Source organism: Ovis canadensis, chromosome 14 (assembly GCF_042477335.2).
Source record: "Ovis canadensis isolate MfBH-ARS-UI-01 breed Bighorn chromosome 14, ARS-UI_OviCan_v2, whole genome shotgun sequence".
Taxonomy (NCBI): Eukaryota; Metazoa; Chordata; class Mammalia; order Artiodactyla; family Bovidae; genus Ovis; species Ovis canadensis.
Window position 1 is genome coordinate 60,664,086 of NC_091258.1, and position 13,589 is coordinate 60,677,674.

Sequence of the window (13,589 nt, forward strand, 5' to 3'; positions counted from 1 at the left end):
TGTGAGCCTTGATACAGATTCCACAGTCCTACTTAATTCTGGTTTTATGTATGAGATCACGGCTGATTTAGTAGCTTTGAAAGATGGAACACAATAAATGCTCAACATTGTCTTTATTGTGGTGTCATTCACCCTTCAGATTTCTATAAATCAATGACGAAAATATGAAGTTAATGTGATGAGTGCTTCTATATCAAAGGGCTAGATGGAGCTAATTTTCCAGAGTGTTTTGATCCAGGGGTCCTTTGTATTTGGGGGCTTACAAGGGACCAGAAAGTCTTTGTAATTGTCTAGAATTACTGCATATATTTGTAAAAATGCATTTTTCAAAGGTGTACATAACCTTAAAAGATTAGACTTGGGTAACTGATCTGCAATGAAAGATATTTATACTTTTGGATGATTTTTCACAAAATTAATGATTATACAAATGGAATGGTTAAGAAAATCACAGGACATCCATGAATTAAAATATTATATAGATAATAAAATTCCTGTTCATAAGAATTAGTCATTACAAGAAAAAAAATGGCTATGATCTAATGTTGAGCAATCTTAATATATTATAGTTATGAAACAGTAGTCAAGAAAATTTGAAATCAGCAGCTCATTTTAAAAAGAATTTTGTAAAAACTTTTGCAAGGATTGTAGACTAAATGATAATTTAATTGGTTTTTTAGAGAAGAATGAGTGTTCAGCTACATTTACTGAGCATTTTCTATGTACACAGAACTTTTCTATCTACTTGGTATACATGTTCACATTAATTTGTGAAGGCAGTTTCCCTTTCCGTTGATGTTAGAGTGCTCATGGTGAAATGTCTCTATCATCAGTGCAATACAGCTAAAGGGTATTCAGGAAATGAATATACTTAAGTGGTATTTTAATCATGTTGAGTTTTTCATCGTAGGTCTGATATTAACAGATCTTTTTAATAAGGAAAATAAAACCTCTTTCCAAAGTCATGTCTATAAATATTTTAATACTTTGCAATACCTCTATATTTTATTTATGATAATGGAATTAATACAGGTTTACTGCCAAAAAATAAGCCTGTGTTCATTTCCTTAAGGAATTCATTGAGAAGAAAGCAAGGATAACCCATAATCTCCCTAGAGATAATCACTTTAACATTTTGATGTGTATATATATTATTCCATTTTTGTGTGGCTTTGTTTTGGCAGAATAAAATTGATCAAGTAAAGGAGACAAAAGAGTCCCAACTCATAGTTCAAAAAATCTAATCTAATCCAATAATAGATATTATACCCTGTATATGTAAGGAGAAGAGGGAATGGCAGAGAATCTTGTGTGAAAAGCATTACAAACAGTTATGCCTTTTATTTATTACAAATGTTATTTGAAACAATTACCAGGGCACCGTATTACTAAGGGAGACATCTTTTCGTCTAAGTTAATAACTTAGAAGTTTGAGCTTACTTTCTGAAAAAATAACACTAATCTCTAATTTCCAGGTGTCTTGCAAGTACAAGCAATTTTTACAAACATAGTTGTTATGCTAGAAAATAAAGATAATATTTATAAATATTTATGTAAATATGTGAAGAATAAAATTGATTTTCCAGTTGTATTCTCAATTTTATCATACTATTCTTTGAACTGATTTATGATTCTGAAAAGTTTTTCTTACTCTCTATAGCTGCTGGGGACTGAGGAAAGGCATAGTTTCTCTTTTCTTGTCTAAAAATCTCTCTTTTTTGAAATAATGATTTTATAAAGCAGAAATCTATTTTCTCAAATGTAGCTCCTAAAATTTTATTAAATATTAGAATTATAAGAAAGAGGAAGCTCAAGAAGCACAAGTTTTAATAAAACCAGGAAGCATCAGAATTAACTTTTTATAATGAAAGATTAAGGAATATGGAATGATTTTCTTCTTCAGTAATGATAGAAATTTTACATTAGTCATCATGATGTACAGTTTAGTGTGTATATGGATTATTTTGCCTAGTCTTCAAAATAGTTTTGTGTGATTTTTTATCCTTTGCTGATGAGGAAATCGGCATTGAAATGTTTTTCCTAATTTCAGTGGGATGCCACCTCCTAAATTATGCGTGCCTTCTTCACTGAGCAATTCTTTTAATATTGTTTTCCATCAATTATGTGGTTTAATATCATCCTTATTAAGAATAGCATGGCATAAACGTCACAATATAGCAGACTATAATATATTTAACCTGTTTGCTTGCAGTGAGATTTTCATGTTTTTAATTGTGGACCATCAAAAATTACTCTCTGATGAACATCCTTGTGTATATACTTTGTAAATTTATATAGTTATTTCCTTTAAAATTTTTTGAAAAGTGGTGTTTTGTAGTAAAAACAAATCATACTTCTTTTAATTGTTTAAAATATGCCAGACCTGGAAAGTATAATATTTGAGGTAATGCAATTACTAAAAAGACATAATTGCTTCCTTCAGGGTACTTATATCTGTGAAGGAATTTAAAATCTGAATAGGAATAGGGCTTCCCTGGTGATTCAGTGGTTAAGAATCCACCTGGCAATACAAGAGACATAGGTTCAATCCCTGGTCTAAGAAGATTCCCACATGCCTCGGAGCAACTAAGCCCACATGCCACAACTACTGAGCCTGTGCTCTAGGGCTTCGCAAGCCACAGCTACTGAAGCCGGTGCACTCTAGAGCCCAGGCTCCACAACAAGAGAAGCCATTGCAATGAGAAGCCTGCACATCACAACTAGAGAATAGCCCGTGCTTGCTGCAACTAGAGAAAAGCCAGTGCCACAGCGAAGACTCAGCACAGCCAAAAACAAATAAATAAATTAATAATAATAAAAAAACCCAATCTGAATAAATCTGAATAGGGATAATTATAAGGTAGTATGTGATAAAGGCCACTGGTGAGAGTTAAGTGACCTGCCTAAAGGAGACATCTGGGTGACTGTAGTGACAGTAAGAATATAAACAAGTAATACTGAGCACATGGGATCTGTATAGCAATATAAGTGGATATTTTTATCTTGTAGACTTCATTCTAGTATGAGATGTATAGCAAAATTATAGGTAAAATAATACAGCAGCTTTCTGGAGGGTATCATGACAAAACTGACTGGTTCAGAAACAAAAATTCTTTTGTCAAAAAATCTGAAATAAAGATGCATTGAGACTGTCATCAGTTCACAAAAGAGATTACTCAGGGACTGTTTCCAAGTTTTTTGTAGCCAAAATTCCAACATAACTGAGAAAAAAGTATAAAATGAGAGATTAGGATCCAAAGGTAACAAAAGCCATTTAGTAAAATAATGTGAATTTAAAGAACAAAGAACTTTTGGGAAGTCTTCACCTTAAGTTAAAAAAAATCTTTCAAATTCCTATGTCAGTTGTTACAATGATTATGAAGTAACCTTTTAAAAAAAAAACAAGATCTAAGCAAAAAGATAGGGATTGCTCATGTCAAATTCTGATCATGGCAAAGGTGTATTTTATGTCTTCAGTAGTCTTATTTGATTGTTTCATGTATGGACTAAAAACAGTTGAATACACAGTGATTCATTTCTAAAGACATCCCCACAAAAACAAACAATGCAAAACAACCAAAAATATAAGAGCTCTTAGTATGTAGACATACAAATTTCTGGACATTTCTATCTTCTTTCTCTTAGTTTCCTAAGAGAAAGTTTGCTCAAATAACCTGTTCCCTAAAAAACAAATAACCTGTTTCCTAACTATTATCTGTCATTCTTTTCTCTGTATTGGTTAATTGCTGCTATATTTTATAAATAGAAATATATTAGTTAAATTGACTTTTCTATTGATGTAAATGAAACATTTTCCACTTCGTTAAATATTCTTCGCAATTTAACATTTAATGACTACTTTGTATTCTAGCATATTGTTGGTCTGTCATATATTTAACTAATAAGCTCTGCTGGACTTAGAATGCTGAACATTTCTTGTCCATCTCTAATATTTTGATCAACTGCAACCACTTTCAAGGCCACAAAAGAGGTTTTAATTTGGATTACATAGCCTTTTTTATGTCTTGAAGTTCGCAATAGAAAGAGGAAGATCTACTTAGAGCAGGACACAGCTGCCCCATCTCAGGTTCATATCAATCTGATCACAATGGTACATTGGTCAGAAAATTTTCTACTTAAGTGTCTGGGTCTGGGTTTCAGTGCAGAAATGACTCTGCAGCTGAGGCCTCTGGGAAATGAGTGAGGAATGCATTTGTCCAGAATCCTAACTTACCCAAGTTGTGTGTGATGGGAAGTGATTAGGAATCTGGAATAGAAGAGCATAAATGGTGATATTAACTGACGCCCAGTGTGGAAACTAAAGCACATCTGAAAGTCTTTCTCTTCTCCCAGGTCCGGGTTTTCTGGACTCGGCTTTTCTGATAGAGAAGCCCAGAGGACTGATCAGCTCTTACAGGTCTAAAACCATGGCCCAGGTAAGTTAATATTTCTCTTCTTGTTGAAATATGTGTGTGTTTTTTAGGTCATGTAAGCATTGTCGTTAATTTTCCTGAAGTTTTGTAAGAGAAAGTTTGCTCAAATAACCTGTTCCCTAAAAAACAAATAACCTGTTTCCTAACTATTGTTCCAGAGAAATATGAGGTCAGATGACTTAGCATTGTCTCTGTTTGGCCCATTCGAAACTAGCATTCATATAATTATTTCCCAGATTATTCAGTATATTTTAAGTGCCCATTTTTCAGTTAAGGCCAGTGATGGAATAATGGGGCTTAAAGTTCTTTGAAGTAAAGATTTATGCTGTGCAGGTCAGATTTGTAGTTTGGAAATAGAGACAGTTCAGTTCAGTCGCTCACTCGTGTCCGACTCTTTGCGACCCTGTGGACTGCAGCATGCCAGACCTCCCTGTCCATCACCATCACCAAGTCCTGGAGCCTGCTCAAACTCATGTCCATCAAGTCGGTGATGCCATCCAACCATCTCATCCTCTGTTGCCCCTTCTCCTGTCTTTAATCTTTCCCAGCTTCAGGGTCTTTTCAAATGAGTCAGTTCTTCACATCAGGTGGCAAAAGTATTGGAGTTTCAGCTTCAGCATCACTCCTTCTAATGGATATTCAGGACTGATTTCCTTTAGGAGATAGAGATAGTGGTTCCATTTAACTATCCATGGTAAGACTTTGATGTTTTCCACAGATGTGAGATTTCCAGGTAGAGGCGGTGGAATTTATCGTTGAATGACCTGAATCTTAATGTGGTATGAAATTCTTGCTTTCTGTGGATTAGGTTATGATTGGGGCTTTTAAGATGGCAGTCATGGATTTGCTAGGAAAGCCATGAGACATAAATACTAAGGCTAGTTTGTTGTTGAATGAGACATGCTGTGTTTGTGTAACATCTGTATAATTGACCAGCCTTCTTCAGTATCATTTAAGTCAAATGAGTTATCTTTTACTGCATAATTAATTCATCTGTATCTTAAAGCAGCAAACATTTATCTCACAGTTTCAGTCATTCAAATATTTGGATGTGGCTTAGCTTGACCCTTCTGCTCTGGGTCTATTATAGGGTTATCAATGTGTTGGTCAGGTTTCCAGTCATTTTAAAGCCCCTCTTTGAGTGGATCTGCATCCAAGCTCACTGGTGTGGTTGTGACTTGATGCAGTTCTCATGGCTGTTGGATTGAGGGCCTCACTTCCTCAGTAGCTGTTGACTGGCAGCTGTTCTTGGTTTATTGTTATATGGGCCTCTCCTTAGAGCAGCTCACAACATGGTAGCTGGCTTCCACAGAGTGAGCAAGTGAGACTGCAAGAGAGAATAAGCAGTGTGGAAATCATAGTTTTTTAAAAGCTAACGTTGAACATGACATTCCATCACTTTTCTCTATTCTATTCTATCAGAAATAATTCTCTCACTGGGTTCAGCCCACATTCAAAAGGAGAGGATTACATGAGGACATAAATTCCAGGAAATGGAGATTATTGGTAATCAATAAAGTTACCTGCCACTCAGAATAAGGAAAACATTCAGTGAGAAATGGTAGATGACAGCAACAATGCATATCATTATATGTAGTTGGTGAAAAGAGGACCTTAGAATTGTGGAAAACTTTCCGAATGTTGTGTATCTAATTGTGTAAATGATTAAATCTGATTTGCTTATAAAATACAATGTTGTATACCAAAATAATACATGGATTTCTTGAACAAAGCAAAAATGCTTATGGCAATATCTGACATAATGAAGTGCTTCATGCATATTTCAAATCCTAAAAGATGATGCTGTTAAAGTGCTGCAGTCAATATGCCAGCAAATCTGGAAAACTCAGCAGTGGCCATAGGACTGGAAAAGGTCAGTTTTCATTTCAATCCCAGAGAAGGGCAATGCCAGAGAATGTTCAAACTACCGCAAAATTGCACTCGTTTCACATGCTAACAAAGTAATGCTCAAAATCCTCCAAGCTAGGCTTCAACGATATGTGAACCGAGAACTTCCGGATATACAAGCTGGATTTAGAAAATGCAGAGGAACCAAAGATCAAATTGCCATCCATTGGATCATAGCAAAAGCTAGAGAATCTAGAAAAACATCTACTTCTTCATTGACTACGCTAAAGATTTTGTATGCTGCTGCTGCTGCCAAGTCACTTCAGTCGTGTCTGACTCTGTGACCGCATAGACGGTAGCCCACCAGGCTTCCCTGTCCCTGGTATTCTCCAGGCAAGAACACTGGAGTGGATTGCCATTTCCTTCTCCAATGTGTGAAAGTGAAAAGTGAAAGTGAAGTTGCTCAGTCATGTCTGACTCTTGGTGACCCCATGGACTGCAGCCTACCAGGCTCTTCCGTCCATGGGATTTGCCAGGCAAGAGTACTGGAGTGGGATGCCATTGCCTTCTCTGAAAGATTTTGTATAGATCACAATAAACTGTGCAAAATTTTTAAAGAGATGGAAATACCAGACCACCTTACCTGCCTCCTGCAAAACCTGTATTCAGGTCAAGAAGCAATAACAGTTAGAACTAGACATGGAACAATGGACTGCTTCAAAATTGGGAAAGGAGTATGACAAGACTGTATATTGTCACCCTGCTTACTTAACTTATATACAGAGTACATCATGAGAAATGTCAGGCTAGGTGAAGCACAAGATGGAATCAAGATTGCCAGAAGAAATACCGGTAACTTCAGATATGCAGATGACACCACCTTTATGGCAGAAAGTGAAGAAGAAATAAAGAGCCTCTTGATGAAGGGGAAAGAGGAGAGTGAAAAAGCTGGCTTAAAACTCAGCATTAAAAAAAAAAAGATTGTGGCATCCAGTGCCATCACTTCATGGCAAATAGATGGAGGAACAATGGAAGTAGTGACAGACTTTATTTTTGTGGGCTACAGGATCACTGTAGATGGTGACAACAGTCATGAAATTAAAAGATACTTGTTCTTTGGAAGAAAAGCAATGACAAACTTACACAGCATATTAAAAAGCAGAGACATTACTTTGCTGACAAATGTCCATCTAATCAAAGCTATGGTTTTTCCAGTAGTCATGTGTGAATGTGAGAGCTGGACAATAAAAAAGGCTGAGTGACAAAGAATTGACAACCTTCAAACTGTGGTGCTGGTGAAGACTCTTGAGAGTCCCTTGGACTGCAAGGAGATCAAACCTGTCAATCCTAAAGGAAATCAACCCCGAATATTAATTGGAAGGAATGATGCTGAAGCTGAAGCTCCAGTACTTTGGCTACCTGATGTGAAGAGCTGATTCATTGGAAAAGACCCTGATGCTGGGAAAGACTGAAGGCAGAAGGAGAAGGGGGTGACAGAGGATGAGATGGTTGGATCGCATCACCGACTCAGTGGACATGACTTTGAGCAAACTCCGGGAGATGGTGAAGGAGAGAGAAGCCTGGCGTGCTGCGGTCCGTGGGATCACAAAGAGCTGGACATGACTGAGTGACTGAACAACAATGCTTGAAGGAAATCTTTAATTTTACCCAGTTTTCTAAAATTTGAAGAAATATTTATTGAGAATTTTTGAGGCAGATACTATTTGAACATTATTCTTGTGTAGGCTTTTTAATTTAGGAGGGAAACATTATTATTTTGTCCATTTCCAAATGGTTCAGATATTTAGAAGTATCCAGAGTATGGAAGACATTCGACCTGTGTCAGCAGGCTTCTTAAAAAATACATATACATTGTGCTTCAGTCTCCTTCCACATTCTAGATTGCCAGTCTGCATGCTTTCATTTTCTCTTTTCCTGCAGAGAAGTCCATCAATTCCTCTGCTTCTACTTTCAATGTATTTTCTTTAATTTCTTCAGTGACACATGTATTTATGGTTTCAGGGATCGTTGACATTCAGTGATGTGGCCATAGGATTCTCTCAGCAGGAGTGGGAATGCCTGGACCCTGTTCAGAAGACCTTGTACCGGGATGTGATGATGGAGAACTATGGTAACTTGGTCTCATTGGGTACGTTCATCAACCTCAAATAATTTAGGTTAATTTAGAATCTGCTCTATAGGCTATGTATTTTTTCCACTGTGATTTGCAGGCTGCCTTTCAAGAAACTAACTAAATTTGTTTTTCCTCTTCCCCAAAAAGTGGCTGAGCTTTATCAGGTTAGAAATGGCAGCACCATTAAATACCTTAATCTTTTCTATCCTTCAATCATATTTATATCTCCATGTGTTCTCTTTTTGTATTTGCATCTCTTCCATAATGACCAAGCAGCTAAATTAGAAATTTGTGGCATATATTGTACGACATGGTCAAAGGATTGAAGTTTTTTTGTTCATTTGTGTTCCAAATTGCTCTAATACTTCATTTTATGATTTGAAACAGTTTTAGGGATATTAGCTTATCACAGGGCCCTGAATTGCTCTCAGAGCCTCCACAGTTTGTATGATAATGGGTTGGATAATTGGGATTTATTTAAAATTGTACCAAACGCAGTTCATTTCCTAAAACAAAAGTCTTCATCTGATTTGCTGTTGAAAGTTATGATTGGTGAAAATTACATTCAAAATGGAATGATTATCTTATAGCTGTCTTTTCTTGTGTCCTCTAGTGATACTAGAGCATAAGAATAAAGTTAATAGTTAACATTTTGATTACTGTGCAGTAATCATTATTCTAGGTACATTATGTGATTTAACTTATTAAAATAACTTGAGTATTAACTGATTTAATTCCCCCAACAGTACTGTTATCCCCATTTTATAAAGGAGAATACTGAGGTGCATTGGGTTTAAATGAATTGTTCAAGGTTATGCCAAAGGCAGGAATTGATTCCAGGCTTCAGAGTATCTTTTTAACCACATTATGCTTGATCTCTAGAGTTAGAAGACATATGAGTTTGAATTTTAAACACAGCAAAACAAAAACTTTACCTTACCAACTGATCTCTTGTTCTTTAATTCCCTCATTCTTCTCTAAAATAGTTGATATTATTATGATCTTTTATAATCTTAATTATAATTTTAATCTAGACTAGTCACAATTTATTTCTCCATCCTGTGGCATTCTTTTTTCTTTAAAGCAGGCCATTCCATTTCTAAGCCAAATGTAATTACCTTACTGGAGCAAGGAAAAGAGCCCTGGATAGTTGTGAGAGAAGAAACAAGAAGTTGGTGTACAGGTAAGAGCCAGTCAGGCAGAAGTCATTTGTGTAAGTGGTAGCCCAGGCGGTATGTACTTGGTAAACATATCCCTGAAACATTAGTTGAAAGCCCCCCTCTCAGTGATGTGTGCTAAGTTGCTTCAGTCATGTCCAACTCTTTGCGACCCCGTGAACTGTAGCTCACCAGGATCCTCTGTCCATGGCATTTCTGAGCCAAGATTACTGGAGTGGGTTACCATATCCTTCTCCAGGGGATCTTCCTGACCCAGGGATCAAACCTGAGTCTCCTGCATTGCAGGCGGATTCTTTACCGACTGAGCCACCAGGGAAACCCAGTAACTGCATGTTTAACAATCTTAGAAAGTTTACATTGCTCCATTCCACTTACTCCATATCCTTTTCAACACTTGATCTTGTCAGACCCTTAAATTCTAGATACTATACTTGGTATGTAGTAGTATCTTAGTGGTTTTAATTTACACCATGATGACTAATCCTGAGTTTCTTTCATTTACTGATCATTCATATTTTTAGGAGTATTTGTTCAAATCTTTACCCATTTGAAATCATTATTTTCTTACACTTGAGGGGTAACTGTTCTTTATTTTGCAACAGAAGGAAGTTGTTTTGGAACATTAAAAATATTTTCCCCACAATTTGTCTTACCTATTTTATTAATATCTTAAAAGGAGTTTTAAAATTTTTATATATTCCAATTTATCAAATTCCTCTTTTATGATTTTTTGAGGGGTATACTATAAAAGAAATCTTTGTCTGCCCCAAGGTGGCAAAGTTTGTCCCTATTTTTTCTTGACCTTTTTTAAGTTTTGCTTTTACATTTAGTTCTGTATTCATTTTGAATTAATTTTTTATTACAGTGTGAGTAGGGTTCAGGACTAATGGTTTTCCTATGGATACAGTTATTCTAGCACCATTTCTTAAAAAGGAATTTCCTTTCCCCTTTGGATTGCTTTGGCACCCCGTTGGGTTATATGTGTGTGTGTCTATTTCTGGTCTCTATTGTGTTCTTCATGTTGGCATAGAAAGTGAGAATCTTGAGGAAGATTTTTAAATTTGTGACCTTTGTTGAATTGAGGTAGTTTTCTTTTGTTCCTAGTTTGCTGCTTTCTTTTTTGTTGTTGTTTGTTTTTGCTATGAATGGGCGTTCAATTTTGCCAAATGTTTTATCTGAGTCTATTAAAATTTTTTTTCAAAACTTGACATTTCCTGTGTCCCCTCATAATCCTTCCTTTTCTGTCTCCTTCTGACTTCCCTAGGTAAGCACTGATCTACTTTCTACTTTCTATCACAATTGAGTTGATTGCATTTTCTATAGTTTTATATAAACATGATAGTGTGAAGTTTTTCATCTTCCTTTAGTCAGCATAATTATGTTGAAGTTCATCATGTTGTTATTTGTATTTTACTGTGTATTACTCAGTACTATACAAGTATTTGATTATACCACAGTTTGTTTCTTCATTATTTGTTGATGGACATTTTTGGGTGTTAGCAATGACAAATTAAGATGCTGTAGATATTTGTTTACAAGTTTTTGAATGGACATGTGCTTTCGTTTCTTTAGGATAAATACTGAGCAGTTGAATGCCTGGATTATATGGGACATGTATGATTAAATATGTAAGACTTAAAATTCATTTATTTTTGGCCATTGCTGGGTCCTCGTTGAGGCTCAAGGGCTTTCTCTAGTTGCAGCAAGTGGGGGCTACTCTCTAGTTGCAGTGTGTGGCTTCTCATTGTAGTGGCTTCTCTTGTTGCAGAGCATGGGCTCTGGGGTGCGGGTTTCAGTAGTTGTGACTCACAGGCTTAGTTGCCTGGTGGCATGTGGAATCTTCCTGGATCAGGGATCGTACCTGTGTCCCCTGCTTTGGCAGGTGGATTCTTAACCACTGGATCACCAAGGAAGTCCAAGATTTTAAATTTAGATAAATAAGATTATAAATTTAAATTTGTAAGAAACTTTTTTAGAGTTTTTATACCATTTCACATCTCCACCAGCTCTTAAGAGAAGGGTGGATCCTCCGTATCTTGTGAACAATTGGTCTGATCAGTCTTTTTAATTTTGGCCTTTCAAATAAGTATATAGTGGCATTTTCTTGTGGCTTAAATCTGATTCTCTGTAATGGCTAATGATATTGAGTATCTTCTTTACTGTTTCTTTGGTGCAGTAAATCTTTTCTCTGTTTTCTTATTGAACTTCTAAGTCACTTTTCATATTTTACATTAAAATATAGTCTTTCTTAATATTCTCTTTTTTATTGTGATTTTTCCTTTCATTCTTGTAGCAGAATGTTTAGAGAACAGAAGTTTTTAACTTTCACAAAATTGAGTTTACCTGTTTATTCTTTATGAATCATGACTTTTGGTGTATCTAAGAATTCTCTTGCTGTCCAAGGGACTCTTAAGAGTCTTTTCCAATACCACAATTCAAAAGCATCAATTCTTTGGCACTCAGGCTTTCTTTATAGTCCAACTCTCACATCCATACATGACTACTGGAAAAACCATAGCTTTGACTAGACTGACCTTTGTTGGCAAAGTAATGTCTCTGCTTTTTAATATACTGTCTAGGTTGGCCATAACTTTTCTTCCAAGGAGCAAGCGTCTTTAAATTTCGTGGCAGCAGTCACCATCTGCAGTGATTTTGAAGCCCCCAAAAATAAAGTCTGTCACTGTTTCCACTGGTTCCAAATCTATTTGCCATGAAGTGATGGGACCAGATGCCATGATCTTAGTTTTCTGAATGTTGAGTTTTAAACCAACTTTTCACTCTCCTCTTTCACTTTCATCAAGAGGTTCTTTAGTTCTTCTTCACTTTCTGCCATAAGGGTGGTGTCATCTGAATATCTGAGGTTATAGTTATTTCTCCCAGCAGTCTTGATTCCAGCTTGTGCTTCATCCAGCCCAGCATTTCTCATGATGTACTCTGCATATAAGTTAAATAAGTAGGGTGACAATATACAGCCTTGACATACTCCTTTCCTGATTTGGAACCAGTCTGTTGTTCCATGTTCAGTTCTAACTGTTGCTTCTAGACCTGTGTACAGATTTCTCAGGAGGTCAGGTGGTCTGGTATTCCAACCAGTCCATCTAAAGGAAATTGGTCCTGAATATTCATTGGAAGGACTGATGCTGAAGCTAAAACTCTGATACTTTGGCCACCTGATGCAAAGAACTGACTCATTTGAAAAGACCCTGAAGCTGGGAAAGATTGAAGGCGGGAGGAGAAGGGGACAACAGAGGATGAGATGGTTGGATGGCATCACCGACTCAATGTACATGAGTTTGAGTAAACTCCAGGAGTTGGTGATGGACAGGCAGGCTTGGCATGCTGCAGTCCATGGGATCACAAAGAGTCGGATATGACTGAGCAACTGAACTTAAGAATTCTTTGCTTAGCCCAAGATCACACATTTTTTTCCTGTTTTCTTCTGGAAGTTACACAGTTTTAACGTTCAGGTCTGTGATCCATTTTTTATTTCATTTTTTTAAATAAAAGTCTGGATTCTTTTTTTCTTTTTCGGCATATGGCTATCCCAGTTGTTCCTGCATCATTTCTTTCTTCACTATTGCCTTTGAAATGATGAAAGTAAAATTTTCACATATGTATGGATCTATTTCTGATAATCTGTTCCATTGGTTATATGTCAGTTTGATGTGTCTTGCTGATTACTGTATCTTCATAAGTCTTATAATTAAGTAGTATTATTTGGTCCTTGCATTACAGTCTTTTCAAAGTTTAACTATTCTAGATCCTTTGCGTTTCCTTATAAATTTTAGGATCAGCTTGTCAGTTTCATCATAGGCAACAAAAATGTCTGCTAGGACTTTTTAATGAAATTACATTAAATCTATAAATCAATTCAGCAATAATTATTGACATCTTAATAATACCAAGTTTTACATCCCATGAACATGATATATCTCTCCATTTATTTATTTATTTATATTTCTCAGCTGTATTTTTTAGTTTATAGTGTACAGGTCT

General features: G+C 36.0%; 1 protein-coding gene across 3 annotated transcripts in view; it reads left to right on the forward strand.

Annotated features, from left to right (window-relative positions):
• The window catches only part of LOC138418756 (zinc finger protein 607-like), a 32,870-nt gene that overhangs the window by 1,069 nt on the left and 18,212 nt on the right, over positions 1-13,589 (forward strand). For 2 of the 3 annotated variants that reach the window (XM_069550582.1, XM_069550580.1), the window contains exons 2-4: positions 4,354-4,436; positions 8,304-8,430; positions 9,503-9,598. In XM_069550582.1, coding sequence (XP_069406683.1) covers positions 4,428-4,436; positions 8,304-8,430; positions 9,503-9,598 — 232 coding nt within the window. In that variant the 5' untranslated portion in view covers positions 4,354-4,427. Of the gene's footprint in view, positions 1-4,353; positions 4,437-8,303; positions 8,431-9,499; positions 9,599-13,589 lie in introns of all 3 variants that reach the window. The other variant, XM_069550579.1, reaches the window with a different exon arrangement.